This window comes from Agelaius phoeniceus, chromosome 3 (genome assembly GCF_051311805.1).
Source record: "Agelaius phoeniceus isolate bAgePho1 chromosome 3, bAgePho1.hap1, whole genome shotgun sequence".
Classification (NCBI taxonomy): domain Eukaryota; kingdom Metazoa; phylum Chordata; class Aves; order Passeriformes; family Icteridae; genus Agelaius; species Agelaius phoeniceus.
In genome coordinates this window covers 14,960,033-14,978,035 of record NC_135267.1, presented here as the reverse complement: position 1 = coordinate 14,978,035, position 18,003 = coordinate 14,960,033, and the positions used below count along the sequence as shown (strand labels likewise).

The 18,003-nt window shown below is 43.6% G+C and overlaps 1 protein-coding gene across 10 annotated transcripts in view; it reads left to right on the top strand.

Moving 5' to 3' along the window:
* Positions 1-18,003, top strand: part of ANKRD6 (ankyrin repeat domain 6) — an 86,803-nt gene that overhangs the window by 49,911 nt on the left and 18,889 nt on the right. For 6 of the 10 annotated variants that reach the window (XM_077174772.1, XM_077174768.1, XM_077174770.1 and 3 more), the window contains exons 1-3: positions 3,433-3,471; positions 11,740-11,838; positions 14,179-14,517. In XM_077174772.1, the coding sequence (XP_077030887.1) occupies positions 14,224-14,517 (294 nt within the window). In that variant the 5' untranslated portion in view covers positions 3,433-3,471; positions 11,740-11,838; positions 14,179-14,223. Of the gene's footprint in view, positions 1-3,214; positions 3,472-11,739; positions 11,839-14,178; positions 14,518-18,003 lie in introns of those variants that run through there. The other 4 variants (XM_077174771.1, XM_077174765.1, XM_077174766.1 and 1 more) reach the window with 1 other exon arrangement.

The window sequence follows — 18,003 nt, the reverse complement described above, 5'->3', positions numbered from 1 at the left end:
TGGGGGTGATAATGAGGGATTTAATTCTGGGCAGCAGGTGCTGGCAGCAGGGATGCGATGCAGCGCCTGTAATCGTGTTGTCGGGTTCATTTTGCACCATCTGGGTGTGAAAGGAGCAGTCAAGCTTTTAATTGCAGTCCTTGGGCATCTGGTACCTTCCTCCTGCTGCTGGGGGTGCAGACATGGTCAAGGAAAGACACTCTGTGTGTCTGAGGCATGCAGAGAGTTAAATCTGGGGGCAGTGATGCCACTGCCAGTGTAGCCACTGTGCTGGGCATGGGTCCCTGGGGAGGGGAATGAGAAGACTGTTCCCACTTCCACTGTTCACCCATCACCTTTTCCTACCAGCTCAGGAGAAAAGGAAAGTTGGTCTTTCAGTTGTCTGGGCTTCCTGTTCTAAATGGACTCGCTTTTCTGAATTGCAGATAATCCCAGTTGAGGAGATGTAAAGCAGATTTGGTCACAGGGAATGTGACCTGTTGTTTGAGCAGGAGCCAGGCTCGTGCTGTGACTGCCCTCTGGGAACAGGACCAACACCTGCTGGAGACCTGGGCAAAGTGGGAGATACCCCTAAAAGACCAATGGCTGAATCAGCTCCTTGCTGTGTTTTTATGTATGATCCAAGTAGTGGAAAAGACAAGAAAGCGAACTCCATGATAGCAGTGACGCGGTCACAGTCCATCACTCCAGTGTGGCAGGGCATGGCAGGAGGAGGTTCATGATCTCACTGTGCTGCAGGGATGGGAAAACTGTGGGAGAGAGGGAGAACTATTCAACTAGGGAGTATGATTTCCAGCATTTACCTTGCACAGTTTATCCAGACTTTTCCAGCCCTACATTGTTGAGGTATTAGTGTCTTTCTAGCAGTGTGGCTAAGATGTGAAGAGCATCTATGGTTTCTGCAAACTTGCTCAGAATTATCAGTGTATCAGGAAAATGTCTCCATTGAGACTGAGATTTTTGCAGTGAATATGCAAATCTGTCAGTGACAATGATGTCACTTCATTGTTTTGCTTTTGTTGTTTTGTTTTTTTTTTTTTTAATTTAAGAGGTAAGAAAACCAAGCAGGTTCTGACCAGAGATGTTTTAAGATGTCAGTGTACATGTCTCCAGCCAAAGTGTTGGCAGGCATCTAAGGGATAAGGCTGGGAACAAACAAGTGATGGAAGTGATGGCACAGTTCACCTGGAAGCTATCACTGCCCAGGCAGGGGCTGGCACAGACACACACCATCCTCTGCCTGAGGAGCTCCCTGTTGTGAGGTGTGCCCTGCACTGTGTACTGGTATGGAGGGGAGCTGTGGGTTGTGCTCCTGGCTTATGGAAGCTCCATTTGGGATGTGATGGGAGCAGGGGGCTGGGATCGTGGGAGGGTGGTGGGGAGGTATGGAGGGAGGGTGGGTGTTCCACTTGCTTTGGAAGCAGGAGTCACTGGAAATCAAATACCTGAGGAGGTAAGATTGGAACTTGTGTTGTTTGTTACAGTTCAAATTAGTAAGTGTAGGCCACCTGTGTTTCTTGGAGCCTTTTTAATGGTTTGTACTATAGTGTGTACGGCACTCTGCCAGAGGAGCAGGGTATGATGTGCTAGTGAAGGACATGAGGGGTTTTCTTCCATCTTCCCTATTTTCCATTTTACCAGGGTACAAACTGTGTCCATTACTCTGAGGGTGTGGGTGAAACCAGTCCAGTGGCACAGGGTACAGCACCACCCCTCTGTTGTTCTATGTTATGCTGACTTTGAGGGCCAGAAACTCTTTGTCTGGTTTCTCTAAATAAATGTGCAGCTATTTCCATGTTGCTCCAAACATGTTTGCACTTGGAAAGGAAGAGAAAGGTGAGGAAAAGCTAACTTGAATCTTTTAAAAGGAAATGGTTTGCCTAATGCTTATACTTAGAAATCAAAAATCAGTTACCTGAAGCTTTTACTGGCTTTGGCATAACTTTCTATCAACCTCAGTGAAAACAGTAACTTCTCTGTGCTTTGAAGAGCCTTTTTCTAAGATGCATGTAATATTCTTCTGCATATTGTTCACTTTGAAGGCTGTTATAAGAATTAAAGCTCATAAAGCATTCTAAGATTTGCTAATATAAATCACCTTAGGAGTGCAAATTAAATTATGTTGCCATCTACTACTACAAATTAACCTACAGTTTTAGTTATAGCTGTTCTGAGATGGATTTAAAGGATAACCTAAGGGTGAAAGACATTGTATTCCAGTATCGATCTCCAGGATCATCCAGGGCCCTGCACCTATTACTCTTTGACTATGCAGAGTGTTTTGCACTGGTGGCTGTTAAGGGGCAGTGCAGTGATATTTCAAGAGAGGAGGACAGACAATTTGTAAATACACTGGATATCTTGAAGGTGTTTTTCCTGTTCTGAAACAATTAAATGCTAAAGTGAAAAAAGCACAAATGAAACTGAAATATTCGCAAACTGGGCAGGTTCTGGATCCCACAGCTCAAAGTGATCAGTGGATACATTTTTTGTAATTATATCAAAAAACTATTTTCAGCTCTGATGGCTTGTTGGATGGGTCAGTGAAGCCTGGGCAGACAGACAAACATACAGTTTGCATGATGAGTGCTAAATCTGAATTGTTTCTGGAATCAGTGGGGAATGATGTCAGCTTGGTGGGGAGAACATAATTTCTCAGTGACAGCAAAGATGAATGTTTCCCAATAGCAGGTTGTGATCTTTCCCAGCAGTGTCCTTGGGATGGTTCAGGGGAGGCTGTGAAGCATTTCATACTCGTTAGGGAACAGTCAGCTGCCTTTAATTGCTGACTGCACTCAATCCTTCCAGGGCAGAGGTTTGTATATCTATATCAGCAGCCAGTAACTATAACCTATTCTTGTTCCTCTGGCCAACAGGAGTTAACCCACCCTTGGCTAATTAAAGATCAGGAAAACTGGCAGGGGGAGAGAGGATGAAAGGGGACCACACAAATAGAAGTTAGGCTGAAAGAGAGTAAAGCTCTCAGAAAGTTTAAGGATTTTTGTCCCAACCAAGGGGAATGAGGGCACATTGAAAATGTGCTACTGTCTACATCCCTCCACCTTGCAACAGAAGTGCAATGTCTTCAGGAGGTTCTGAGGAGTTCTTGTGATCCCCTCCCAAGCCAATGCCAAGATGAACGCTCAGGGAGGAGCTGCTGTAGTGCTCTGTTTCTGAAAGCTGCCTGACAGCAGTGTTGTTTTCTGATCCATAGGTCCAATGGATGGCATAGCAATAACATCACTGTCCAGGGAGCTGGAATCCTTCCTCGCCTGCCTGCATGCTGCTTGAACTGATCCCAAGCCTTTGTTTTTGGACTGAAGAAACCTGAAAACCTTTCTCTCCTAATTCATGAGCCAGCAGGATGTGGTCGCCGTGCTTTCAGAACGCCTGCTTGTAGCCGCCTACAAAGGCCAAGTGGAGAATGTGGTGCAGCTTATCAACAGGGGTGCCAAGGTAGCAGTTACCAAGGTAACCAGAGAAAAACGCTTTGCAAAACCCTGGGAACTAATGTAACTCTTCTAGACCATTGTCTGTGAAAATGCCCTCCTAGCTTTACCAATCTGAATGTGACTGAAGTTTGTGTTCAGATTTCCTTAAAGTTTGCACTTCTTAGCTCACGCAGATTTGCACTGTAGCGCACGTCTCATGCTTATACCCTTTGCAGGGGGTGCAGCTGTGATGAACACTTAGTCCTTGCAAACAGACACAGACAGAGTGACACAGACAGAGGGGAGCAACGTTTTTCAAAGCATTCATTGACTTTTGAACAGTGTGTGACCTGATGAATGGAGCGATTCATCACTGTCAAGGGAAGGGGGTTCATGGCACCCGTCTCCCTGCGTGAGGAGATGGGGGAAAGCCACCTCTTGTGGCAGGGTAAAGGGATGCAGAAAGTGTTTCTTGCTGCTGAAGTCTCTTGGTGCAGCAGCCTCACTTATACCCAACCTCTTCATTGGTTTGTTTTGTGTAGTCCCTTAGTCAGTTCCAAACTTGGGGGTTGCAAATTGTGTTCCCTGTACCTTTGAGAAAAGTCAGCGTCAAAGGATTTCTGCTTAGATACAAGTGAGTTCAAACTGATTATTCACCTGTTCCTAATGCTCAACATGTTATAAATAATACTATCTTAGAAAAGATGAGATGTAATTACCTGTTGCAGAGAAGGTTTGATCAACAAAAAACCCTAAAATAGATAGGTAAGTCAAATCTTTCGACCTATAACGTAAAATTTGGGGCATACTGTTTTGATGAATTGTTGTTTGCCATCCTACCTACTTATATTTGTGTTTCCATATTGGTTTTGAATGTTACATATGTATGGAAGCTAATATTTACAGATAGAAAACACTTCTGATAAAAAGAGGAAAAGATAGAATGCTTATCTGTCAGTGACAGTTGTTTTCAGTCCCTTCACAGTGTTTGAGTTGTAGATAATACTTATTTTGAAAGTTGGAGTGATCCAAGGACAACCTGTGCTTGTAAGTTTTGTTTGCCAAAATAAAACTTGCTGGTAGATACAAAGCACAGATGTTATAAGCATGAATAGTCCCATGTAGACAGCAGTTCTGTTCTCCAAGCAGCTCTGTAGCTGATGAACAACTATTAAAGGTAGTCAGCAACAGACCAGGAAATACTGACTTACACATACCTGACTGGTAGCTCAGGGTTTTGTGGTTGTGTTTTCTTTTGTTTGTTTGGTTTTGGTTTTTATTTTTTTTAAGATTGTGAGCTTTGAGGCTGCTGAGGGACCTCTGCTAATTACAATAAAAAACAAATAGCATAGATTTGACTTTGAAACACAAAATCAGGTTAATTTGATAGAATGCAGGTTTCCTAGAGTTGACAAGTTTTTCTTTCCTATATGGCATAGGTGGCTCCCTTGCTTTGTTGTTCTGCCCTGTGTGGAAAATTAAAACAAAGCTCATTTGGCAGCAAAATTGTGACCAGGTGCAAAGTGCTGGTGTTTCTGTGGAGACATGTGCTTGCCAACCATGCTGGAGAGCTGTGAGCTCTGAGGCCATGCCTGTAGCTCACCAGGTACTACAGCACTGTAGCAATTCTTTCCTGGAAGTTGTGGGTCATCCCCGTGGACCCAGAGAGGGAAGATGACAAAAGCTGTCCCTGTTGTCCTTGTGGGTGCATCCCAGCACACTGACAGGCAGGACAGATGAGCTGCTTGGGTAGCCTGGTGACAAGCCCTGCTCAGAAGAGATGAAGTCAGATCTGCAGGACTGTGGAGGAGTGCACCCAGAGGAGCAGGGGCTGTCTCAGAGCAGCAGCCAGGGCTGTGTGTTTGGGACCTTTTGAAGGCTCACAGACTCCTACTGCTCCCACACCATCAGCCACAGAGAGCTGAGCTCAGTGCCAGCCAAGACGTGTGAGACCAACCTGGTGCCCTCACCAGGGCCCATCCATCCAGGCTCTGTGGTGTCCTGTCCAGGTGTGCACAGCGTGGAGTTTGCATCCTGCTCTCACCCAGCCTGCCAGCTGCACAGGGAGAGCATGTGCAGATCTGCCTACAGAAGGCTGGATAAACATTCCCTGGAATAGCTTGGCTTGCTAATCTGATGACACACACAAAAGCTGGAAAGAGAAAGATCTGTTTAAAGTTAAGAACAAGGTTGTCACAAGAGTGAGGATGTGTAAATTAGACTCAAGTATATTGAAACAGGAAATCTTGAGGGGCTTTTTGAGCATCAGGTTCTTGTGCAGTTTTCTACTAAGCAGAACAAGCACAAAATAAGAACAACTTTCAGGATAGAGGTTTTTAATTTTAGAATGGAAATTAGCAGAATTTTTGTAGTGCAGTAGAATAGACCAAGATTTCAGATAAGTTGAAACCCAGAACCCTCTTCTCCCCCAAGATAAAACTCATTGCACAATGAAGCATAAAAATAAATGTATCCATGTGCCTGCCTTAGATCTGGTTTTCCTGTATGTCTCCTGCTTTTGTTAGTTTTCACTTTGTTCTGCCTAATTATAAATTACAGGGGTTTGCTTCCAAAAAAAGACAACATTTGATTTGGTCCTTGTCAACCAAACTTCCTGCTGAATTCTCTGGGTTTTATTGGAGGAGGATACATGGAGACAAAGCTCTTTGGAGGGAAAGAAAACGTTCCCCCATCACAGCAGGCTTTAAATGTATTTCTGATACACATCTGTAAGCACAGACTAATTGTTGTGAATCACACCACAGAGCCCCAGATTAAAGGGTCCAGGATCTCAACATAAGTGCTAGAGTTCTTCATTCAAAAAGGAATAATCAAGCATAGCTCAAGAAAAATGAAGAGTATTTTCTTTAACAAACCAAGTACTTGTAAATGCCTTATAGCTGACTTGTGCACTTCTGGTTTTGTCATGTATGTCAGGTCATATGATGTGGTTATTGTTGCTTCAGTAAGCAACAATTCATCTGCAAAATAGTATTTAATTTTTCTCACTTCTGAGTAGATGATTTCAGAAGAAAAGAGGAAGAATAGGAAAGAAACAAAATCCAATGGAGAATACACATACACATGTCCAGGTGCTGACTTGAGCATTACAGTGACGATGCACTTGTTTCATTTTGACAGCGTTACTAGCAAGGCATCTCTGCAGGTGAAGTCAGTATGGAAATGTGCACCTCCTCTGACTCCAGTGAGGGAGACTCAGATTTGAGGCCTTTTACAATATGTAGAGAGGAGCTGATGGCCTCTAGGTCCCAGAGGTGATGGCAATCTGCCACCAGGGAGCCCACGGTGGGAGAGGGCTGGTGGCACTGCGTGGCACATGCATTGGGCACTCGTGGTGGTGCTGGACCTCTGCCACCAGCCATTGGGGTTGTGCCCAGGGCAGGTGTGTGCTCAGCAGAGGCTTTGTGGCTCTGCCCTTCCCAAAGGGCACCTGCTTGGTCAGGGTGCTCTGTCGCTGCTCTGCCTGATGTGACAGAGATAATTTCCATTTTTACACCTTTTTGTCTGACATTCTTCACATGTATGAAGAAGAAAACAAGAAAGTTGGTCCCTTCTTTCAGTCTTTTTTTTAGAGCTCTCTTTTAGTGAAATTATTGACAGCTGCATCTTTGGCACAAAAGCTCTGGGACTTCTGCTGAGCTGATGTGCCTTGCTGTCCTCCCAGGATGTTGTTGTCCTTTTCCTGAGGGTATTGGGTTGGCATGGCCAGGTTTTGGTAGCAGGAAGGGCTACCAGTGTGGTTTCTGTGAGAAGCTGCTGAAAGCTTCCCCAGGTCTGGTAGAGCCACTGCCAGGTGGCTCCAAGATGGATGTGCTGCTGGTCAGGGCTTGGCCAGTCAGGAATGGTAGTAACTCCTCTGGGATAAAATATTTAAGAAGGAAGAAAAGAAGTTACAGAGATGTAATTATAGCCAGGGAACAGCAGTGAGAACATGTGAGAGGAACAACTCTGCAGACACCAAGGTCAGTGGTGGAGGAGGAGGAGGTGCCTCAGATGGTGGAAGTGAGATTCCCTGCAGCCCATGGAAGCAGACCCATCCCAGAGTAGGTGGATGCCTGAAAGAGGCCTGTGAATCCATGAGAAACTTGTGCTGGAGCAGGCTCCTGCATTGATCATAGCTATAAAATTGAATTCTGCAGAGAATGGATGATCATTCAGAAAAAAAAAGTCCTAAAGAAATGGAAAAGGTAGTGCTTCTGTTTTGATTCAGTAATTGTTTGATTTAACTTCTGAAGCAGTCATGTTATGAACACAACATATGGCAACACTTTTGTAATGCTGGGATACTTTAAGTCTCAGCTTCAGAGCATGTTGAGTTCTTTAAAGCAGTTCTCTTTTTCTTGTTTTTTAAGCTAAGACAGAAGCAAAAAAATAAATGTGTTTTGGTGCTTTCCCATTTTTGCACTCCTTCAGTTTGAAAGGCTATTTGTGTCTGTTTTAAACAATAAATAAAGATAAATTAAAAGGGACTAACAAACACTTAGGAACTTGCTGAATGCCTGTTGAGGTCAATGAGAAGCTTTCTGCTGACTTGAGTGAGCAGGTTATTCATGGAGAACAGTCCAACAAATTATCAGTGTGAACAATGTGACAGGACTTGGATTTTGCTTTCAGGCTTTTCCAATAAAATGTGGACAGGCATGTTTTTTATGGGTGCAGAACAGATGAATAAATAACAGTCCTTGTGCACCACAAGAGGAGGGTGAGATGGAGAACTGAATGTACCTGCAGAAAAGTACCTACACATAGATAAACACAAGGAAGGATCACGGAGCTCACAGTGCTAAGCCCCCCTGTATGGGTTTGGTTGTGGCAGCAATGCTGGGAGGATTCTGCTTTTAAGTGGTGTGCATCAACAGCTGCCTGTCAATATCTGAAAGCTGGAGTGCAGATTTAATGCAAACAGAATCCTACCCTTGGACTGTACTGCTGAATTTCCCGTGGCTGTTTGCAGGGCTTGGTGTGACCCATCCACCCCACAGCTACAGCAGCGTGTCAGGGTGCCCGGGAGCTGCAGCCTTAGTCCCAATAGGTCCCATTTATTTTGTCAATAAGCCCGTGACACAGGGCCATTTGTATGATTTGTTGCCTGATGGAGCAATTGTTTACATTTGAATAGAAGTCCAAATTGCTGCTTTTTTTTACATATGAATGACTGGTTTATTGGTTCATTAATCCCAAGTTGCAGCAGTCTCTCATTTGTATTTGTAATAACCCCCAAAACATTACAGTTTATATTTGGCATGGCTCACAAGCTTCTAAGTCAGTAATCTGCATGTAGAACAGTCCCTGGGTTTGGTGTTGTGTCCTTGAACTGAGCATCTAGGAGACATTCTGGTTTGTATGTTTGCTTTCCCTTATGTATATTCAGATAAACTCCCTCTTTGCTGCTGCCTTCAGTGCAGAATGTCTTTATGGAGGAGACACACAGAGGGAGTTTTGTCTGTCTGCCTTCATCTCTCTGCCCCCTATATATTTTGGGTAGGATGAATTGCTGTGAGAGAAAAACTTGGTGGGCTGGTGATTTGACTTGAAGACATGAAGGCAAGAGCAGCCCTGACTTGCTGCTGTGGTATGGACTTGTTCAGTGTTTGTCTCTAAAGCTTGGTCTGCTCCAAATTTGTCATCACAGCACGAGTGGCACCCAAATTGCCTTGTCTCTTCCTCACAGTTTGTTCTGGATTGGTGTGTGCATGTGTATGTACATCCATACCTGTGTGTATGTGCATTTGTGGGGGGATTTGATGTTTTTCCAAGTGTTTGCATTGTCTGCACTGGAACAGTGTCCAGCTGTACCACTCATCTCTGCTCTCATTTTGATGTTGCTGGGAAGAAAATCTGGCATTGTGTGTTCTTGCAGGGTTGTGATTAATCTTGAGATGATCAGTGCTCTTCCAAAAGCCTGAGCCTCTAATCAGTGTAATATGCTGGAATTGATCTTCCTTCCCAGTCTCCTTTCCTGGTTAATGTCATAGTTTTTGTTTACAGTGTCCCTCTAAAGTAGCAAGAACTCAAGGACTGCATGTGTGCAGAAAGTCTGGTTCCTGAAGGCCTCTCTTTAGGGTTTTCCAGTAGGTGAGATGCCTCTCAACCTATATTTCTGGATAGAGAATCTGAAACACACTAACACTCTGGAGTAAAAATGATCCTTTAGTCTTCCAGCTCAACCATGCCAGCAGGCATAGTTCATGTGGCAATTGCCCAGGAGGTGTGTTTGGTGAGGAAAAGATGTCCCTTGTATTCAAATAAACTCCTATTCTGCTTTCATAGCTTGCTTTTAACACAGTACCTTTAACTGCATGTCAGCATATTTGTAGTGGTTAGAGCTGGTTGCCTTACCAGAAAGTTTCCCTGCTGGAATATGTATTCATGTTGTTGATGCTTTCCTTTTAAAGCACATGAGCTGGCTTCAAGGTGGGTTTGTTTGGGATTTTTCCTTCTCCATGCACAGATTGCTATAAATTGTTTTCATGGTGTACTAATAACCTTCCAGGAAGTGAGATAGATGCCTGGATTAGGTGATTTACTTATTGGCATTAAGGAATGTAGAAAGTCAGTTCCCGTAAATCTGAATGTGCTGATTCACAGCACATATTCATAATCCAAACATACTGTTTATTGTTGGGAATGATTTGTCAATTTGGTATTTAAAAAAAAAATATTTTATTCCTTTTTTCCCCCTTTCTTTATATCTTTTTCTCCCTCTATTGCCTGGGCATTTTACACCTGCTGCTATTGAGTTAGCCAGTTACCCCTGGCTCTCCTCCAGGCTGATGGAGAAGGAAGTGTGGTCAGTGCAGCTCAGTGCCCTTCAATAAAGGGACAGGACTTTAGAGACCTGTGGCCAGATAGAGCCAGAGGCACCCAGGCTGGATGGTGCCCAGGGGCAGTGGTGACAACAAAAACGAGCCCTTCCTACACCTTTAGCAGGGCAAGAATGGAAGTCTCTGTCATGGGAATGAACTGCTGCTGCCAGCAGGGGACAACATTCAGGTTTTGAGAGATCCATATGTCATAATGTGAGTGAGGGTTTTGTCCTCAGATCTGCCCCTTTAGGTCAATAAGATAGGACAATTGATCAACACTTAGTGTTTCTGAGCACAGCACAACTAATCAGTAATGGCACAAACATTTTGCCCTCAGCCATTCTGTTGATTCCAATAGCGTTTTTCCTTTTTCTCTGAAAAGGCCAAGTTAACAAGGCTTTACCAGTATGGTATGTGGGTATGGAGTTTGCTGTATGAAAACAATCTTGTCTTGAGCTTGGTTTATTACATACCTGAAGTAGTTTTCTTTGTGAAGAAGTTGCTTAAAACCTCAGAGAGCCAATGGTTGCCTTCTGTGTACTTCAAGCCACTAGTCAGACAGCTCTTGAAGTGTTTGCCCCTTCTGTGGTTGATGTGTCAGGGCTGTTTATGCTCCTTTGCAGGATAAATTATTGGGTGGAAAAATAGACAACAGCAACAGTAGTGAAGATTTGGAATAAATACAGGTGAAGATTCACGTGACTTTTAATGTGACCCTCAGAAAATGCCTAGTGGAGAAACCAGCGTTCTTTGGGAAGATACTTTGTTAATTTAGCAATTGCTGGAATCCTGTTTCCTTTACTGCCATTAAATAATCTGCAGTGAACAGTTTTAGTGTTGTTGTTTCACAGATCTTAAGGTGTTTCACTCACTTTGAGATTTTACTGAGAGAGAGATAAAAATAAGTATTGTCTAAAAAAACCTGGCAGATCTTTTTTAAATTGAAGTTGATTGTCATACACATCACTTGGAGTGACTACAGGCCTTCCATTCCTTTTCAGGGGAGCATCTGTCGTGTGCAACAGCTCAGTAATTCTTGTCCCTGTTGCAAGGACAGTGCCCATTACAATATATGAATTAGCCAGTTATTGCAAGTTGTCTGTACAGAGGGAAGGTGAAAGCAGTTGATAGTTCCATGCTCCAGAGGGACAAAAACAAGAGGGTCATGAATTCTACTTAGGCATGGACACAGAGCCAGATCTGAATTTGTAAGGAAGGACCCTTATGTGAATATAATATCCCTTTTGTAGAGTGTCAACATTTCACCGTAAATTGAAATGTTGCAGAAGGTGGAGGAGAAGTTTTCAGCTTTCACAAAACCAAGGTAAAGTCTTTGTCACACTAATACATGTCAGTTGCTACTATTGCAGGTTTCAGACAGTGAGGTACAAACAAAAGCATGATGAAAAGGAGATAAAACTCTGTTTTAAACTACCATGCATAAAAATTAATCTTAAGGTTTATTTTCTTCTCATTCATAGCATGGCCGGACCCCCCTGCATCTTGCTGCCTACAAAGGTCATCTCCACGTTGTCCAGGTTTTGTTGAAGGCAGGTTGTGATCTGGATATTCAGGATGATGTAAGTAGATACAACCTTCTAACTTGGGGTGGAGGGGAAAAGGTGATTTACAAATAACAGTAGACATTCACTTCTTTGAAGTGGGATTAAATGGAAATAAAATCTGTCTCTCTATTTTCCAATTCAGAGACGTAACCTCTATTAGAGATGCAAAAGTGCATGGGAAACAATGTAAAATGTGGTGGTTTTCAGTGAATAGCTCAGTGCTCTTGTCTAAGCTGCAGAGCTTTATAAGAGCTCTGCTCGTGCCAGGCTGTGTGAGAGTCATCATCTGCTGCTTCTGGTAGAAATGCTCTAGGAGTTCATTGTGGGAACCTGCTGGAGGACATCAGGTAGGGGACACAACCAATTTTTGGGTTTGCCTGAAGTGGGAGATGCTTTTTGAGTAGGCACATCCCTCAGCATGCAGAGCAGCTGCCCCTAGCACAGTGCTGTGCCATGGGGAGATCATCCTGACCATGGCACCATGCTCCATGTGGGGGTGCTCACATCTCTGAGGTTGCTGTGTGGTGAGGCATCAGCACAAAAGCCAGCTTTGAATTTAGCACATGGTAGTTTGTGTTCATTTGGTAAAATACGTAAGTTGCTGGAATTTCTTGGGTTTCTGTAAGAGTAGTTCTAATCTAGGACCGGGCTTTAAGGTGCTTTGGATTGACAGGCAATGTGGTTTTAGTTCCCTCACTGCTGGAAAAGGGTCTATGCTGAAATGTGCAGTAGCAGTTGAATAACCATGATTTCTTCAAATTAATTGCTAACTTCTGATGGCATGCTGGAAGAAGTTGGAGGTACAGTTGTTCCCCCTGTAATATATAAGGTGGAGAGTCTTCAAAGGCTATGGAGGCCCAAAGGTGTTAGTAGAGCCACCTGTGTGACTGGTAGAAGGACACTGGAAATGTCTAGGTGCCTTTTAAAAATGCCTTTGGGCATTTGTTTGCATCTAGAGAGTTAAAAGTCTATAGCAACTGGAAAACTGGTTTCTTTCTCCACTGATGAGTAGCTGATTCCCTGGGAGATGTGAGCAGTCTGCCTGACGGGCTTGGGACTGGGGTACTGATGTGGCCAGCTTTCTGCAGGGAAACTTGTTTTTCTAGGAAGAAAATTTGCTCCCTGCGCTCTTTATTCTTTCCCTGTGCTCATCTGTGAAATGGAGCAGATTTGCAAGTGCAATGGGAGAATCAGTTTATTCAGATGTATCCTGGGTATGCTTTTTCACTTCTCCCAGCAGAAATGGTTCATTAGGTATTTAAGACAAAATTGCAGACACTTTTCAAATACAGCCAGTTTTCCTGAGAAAAGAAAACTGCTGCTTTAAGAAAGCAAGAGCTTCCACTGATTTGGTCAAATTGAGTTTCTGTGGAAACTGTTTTTTGAATAAGTCTGGTTCATTTGTTTCAATCATCTAGGAATAAAGTCTATGCTATTTATATGTAAATGTGATAGCCATGATCGAAAAACAGTAAATCAGTGTTTAGCATAATTTCAGTTCAGTGAAGAGTCTTGCACTTGTAGAAATACTCAGCTCATAGAAAACTTAGTGTGTATGAGCTTAGGGGCTTTGTTCACAACTGGATACTACTTCTACATGTGGTGATTAATATGGGCAGAGTAGATGCATGCTGGATTCATAGATACTGAATCTTTAAAATGTATTTTGATGTGTCGCTCTGTATTTAGGTGTAGTAGTAATTTGGTTGGGATTGAAGAGAGCCTCAGGAGTTTCTGAATTTCAAAGGGTGTGTTTGGGTTTGTCTTGTAGAAAGAGGAAGTCTAAAACTCCAAATGAAGATTTTTGCTTGCAATAGGTATTAACTGAAATATTTCTGCTTTCCTTTTACATAGGTCTTCACAGAAGGTTCTCTGCTTATGGCTTCTCCTTGTATAACTCATTTTTACAGTTTATGCCCCACAGAATGTTTGTAGTGTCTTTTAGTTGCAATCTCTTGGTTATGCCTTCAGTCACTTTTACTGCGTGCTTATGTGGCAGTGAAGGCATCTTAGTCTCAAGTGTTGATTAACATCTGTATGTTTCCTTGCTGTTTTCCAGGAATGTGGATTTAGGTTCAGATATGAAAACACCTGTAAGAGTGGGGAGTATTATATTTAATTGAAAAGTAGATTATTTTGTTGATTTTGGTCTATGGCATTGTTGTGATACCACAAAAAAATCCAAAATTATGACCTACGTTTTATTTTTCAAAATAACAAGAGAAACCTAAACACTTAATTTTTGAGTTTTGATCAAATTCAAGAACAAGTTTTTATTTGCCAGATGATAAGCAGAAACTTAAAAGCTGCTAATTGTTTCAGAGAGATTAAAATGCTCCCTTTCATGTTCTGCAGATATATTCCCTAAGCACGGTAAGAGCCTTAAGAATTAGTTGAAGAATGACCTCCAGTGGCCTGGAGTGGGATTATTATGAATTTCAGCCGGTGGAGTCCAGCTCTGTAGAATATGCCACTCCAGGAGCTGACTCCTTCCTTCTCCCTGCCAATACTGCCAGCTCTTACTGGGATCCCAGTGCCATCTCTGAGTGGTCCATGAGTGTCCATACAGCACACACCTCAGAAATAGTCCAGGAGAAAATTGTCCCGGTGAAGGAAATCAAGGATGAAAAAAATAAGAGAAACCAGAAGAGAAAGGCTAGGAAGGAACCTAGAAGATCAGAAAGAGAGAAGGAGGTTAGAGCTCTCGTGCATCGCCCTGCCCTGCGCCTGCCGCCGGTCGCGGTGCATGCTGCCAGCCCTGGCGCGGCCGAGCTCCCCGCTGTGCTGCATGGCTGCATGGCCTGCTTGGTGCTCTGCATCCTCTCCTGCCCTGCCTGCACCCTTGAGAACAGCTGGGAAAACAAGATGATTTAAAACAAAGGCCAAAGGCCCCAAAACTTCCTTTCTGGAAGCTCCAGTTGAAGAAGCAGAAAATTAGTTTCAAATGGAACAATAGCCCAGGGTTCATAATAATTTCTAGCTGAATGGGAATGTGCAAAGTGGCTTATTCCTGTGGTCCCATTTCATTTAAAGTGTAATTTGTTTTGTTCATGATTATTTTTCATGCCTTGATCACTTCTGCTGGTCATGCATCATCATTTATTGTGCAAGAATAAATGAAGTTGTTCTTAGCTGCATATCACGACTGCCTCTCTGTAGCAAAAGAGGAGAGCAGCACAGAGACACTGAGAAACCTGAGAGCATATTCAGTTCCCTTTGTGTACAGCTGCTTCAGGATATCCACATATGCTTGTATGCTCCTGCAAGTATTTAACACTTGGTTATATTTTAACTTTAGAATATTTTGATTCTTCTGCTGTGAATGTAGTGGCTTGATTTTATATTATATGACTTTACAAGTGCTGTTCAGCACTTTGCATCAGGGATTGAAGCCATGCGTTTTTTCTGGTTGTTTTGGTTGTTTATTTTTCGGTTGGCCAAAGTTATGGATGCTCTATCTCTGGAAGTGTGCAAGGCCAGGCTGGATGGGGCAACCTGGTCTAGAGGAAGGTGTATCTGCTTATGGGAAGGGAGTTGGAACCAGGTGATCTTTAGGGTCCCTTCCAACCCAAACCATTCTATGTTTCTGTGATTTTGGTGCAATTCTTCAGCAGCAAGATAGTCTGTTGATTTCTGCAAACACAGAAGTGAGGAGGCAAAGTGTTACATGGGAGAAGGGATTTAAAGGAGATTGTACAACTGTTGGATGCTCTGGAGAACAGAATGTGCAGGAAAAAATGTGGTTATTGTTTGAGTTTTTTTAAATCAGGGAAAGGAAAAATTAACATTTACTACAAACTAATGTAAACCAAATCTCACTCATTTGGGTCTGTACAGTCTATTAGAGAGACTCCAGTAACTCAGGAGAGCTATCAGAAGTCTACCTGAGACTGTATTGGAAGTCACTTGTGTTGTTTCATTCCCTTGGGGTAAACTTCAGATGTAAATGGATACCTGCCCTATTTCCAAGTGCCTGGTCCCAATGGTTACATCCACTGTTTTAGGATAGCACATGAGGAAGCTCAGGGAAATAGTTGCAAATATCAGGACACTGAGCAAATGCCAACATTTTTGTAATGCCAGTGTCCATGAGGAAAAAATCAAGATTTAGGTGCCTGCCTTTCTTCAGGACTCCCAGCCTGGAAGCCTCTCCTGAAAGCAGGTGTTAAAGCCCTCTGTAAAGAGCCAATTCTCCCCTCTTGAAATGTACCTGCTGCTGTGCAGGAGCTCTCTTACAGGTAGAGCTCTCAGATGTGCAGCCCTGCATCCTCTGCATCAGTGCATGCAGATTTCTATCCCAGTCTCCAAGTGTCAGCCTCTTACTATCCCAATGAGTACCAAGATTTTTTCCTAAAAGTGGAGAACTTCCAACACTGCAGTGCTGCCATGGCAAGACAAAGTGAGTGAGCTCTGCTATCTCTGGGCTACTGTGGAAAAACCAGTGGCCACTTCCTTCACTGGCTTAATTTTGAAGGGTGGTGGCTGTACCTGCAACATGCCTGGATCTGCTTCCATCAGGTGTGTGGCAAGAGCACTCACAAGGCCAGAGAGAGGAGGGGAGCTGCCTGCACTGGGGCTGTGCAGGGCCAGGGTGTGCCGTGCCACCTGATGCAGTGCCCTGTACCTGCCTTGCAAGCTGCTATGTCCAGGGCATGAACATCTTGGAGTGGAATTTCCTGAGTTTAAGCTGCCTTCAGGGCTAGGCAGAGTCTGAGGAAGGGGGTTTAAGACTCACCAGTGTAGACCCCAGTGCCTTACTTCTATTGAGCCTCACTTCAGTCTTTTTGGCCTTGGGCCCACACCTGCATTTGGGCAGACTGTTGTTTCTGTCAAGGTCACGTTTCTGTGACATGGCTCTGGAATTGTCTCTCTTCATTGCTACTGATCTGCAGTCTGTTCCTAAGGCATAAATCTCTTGGAAACAGAATCATAAATTGTGCCCAGCATAATAGTCTGGATGGTTAATACACATTTACCGATATAATTGCTCTCTGAGCCTCTGGAACAGACCCCTAATGCTTTGCTAAAGACAGAATTATAGCGAGTGCTTTCAGAGACATTTATTTCTGTAATTAATAAAAGGTACACAAGTCTGTGATTACACTGCCTGAAAATTCATGCTGTGAAAAAATCACAACTCATCTGTTTCCTTGGATTCCGTGAAAGGCAAGGCAGGGATTTGCTCCACTGCTGATGGGAAGGGAAGGCAGGTTAGAGTGCAGTGGTGCAGGCACTGTTATTTATAGGATGGCTGTGCTCTCCATGGCTGGGTTGCTCAGTGGCTGTCACACAGAAGCCATCACAACCTGGTGGTTCAGCTTCCACAGCACTTTAAGTAACTCTTTGTGCTGAGGTGTAAGGGAACAGGGGACCAGGTGCTGCCCTGTCCTGCTGGCTGAGGGGTCTGGTGCTGGTAGGGACAGACCCTCACCAGGACAATGAAATGTGCCCTCTCTTCACTGGGAGGTGCCTCAGTTGGTGAAACAAGGTTTGAGATATCCTTTGACACTCTCTGTTACATGGAGGAGGTGCTCATTTTGTCCAGTCAGGGTGTGGGTTGGACCTTACTCTTGGATGCTCCTGTAGGGAAGATGTCATAACCAAAGCCCATACCTCGGGCAGGAGGCACTTGAGCCTGCCATTTGCAGAACTTGTGTCCCTTCACCTACATCTATTTCAGGGACCAGAATGTATTTTGGGACAAAGCTGAGGCATGGCTGAAGCTGTCCCAGTGCTGCTCTGCATCCCCAGTATATGGCCCCCCACCATATGGGTTGGGATTACCAAGACCTGGTCTTGCAGCAGTGAGGTGTGAAGCCCACTTTCCAAACAGACAAATATGTTTGTATAAAATTGAAATGAATGAATTTAAATGAAATGCTGTTAGAAGTAGCTGTCGATCAACCAAGCCCCAAAAGCCAAATAGTCTTTGACCTCACTGCAGTTACTGTGATGTGGGGACAGGAACAGCCTTGATTTAAACTGTCCCAGTAAGAAGATCCTTAATTACATACCAAATCCTGTACAATCCATTTCTGCCCCAAATTTGCCTTCTCCACAGTAATTTTCCCAAATGTAAAGCAGCAGGAACCAATCATTTATTGTTCAGATTCCATCCATTGCAATGGCAGTTGCCATTTTGTTTTAGTCTGTTTTATCATATCTTCTGTGGATTTGCTG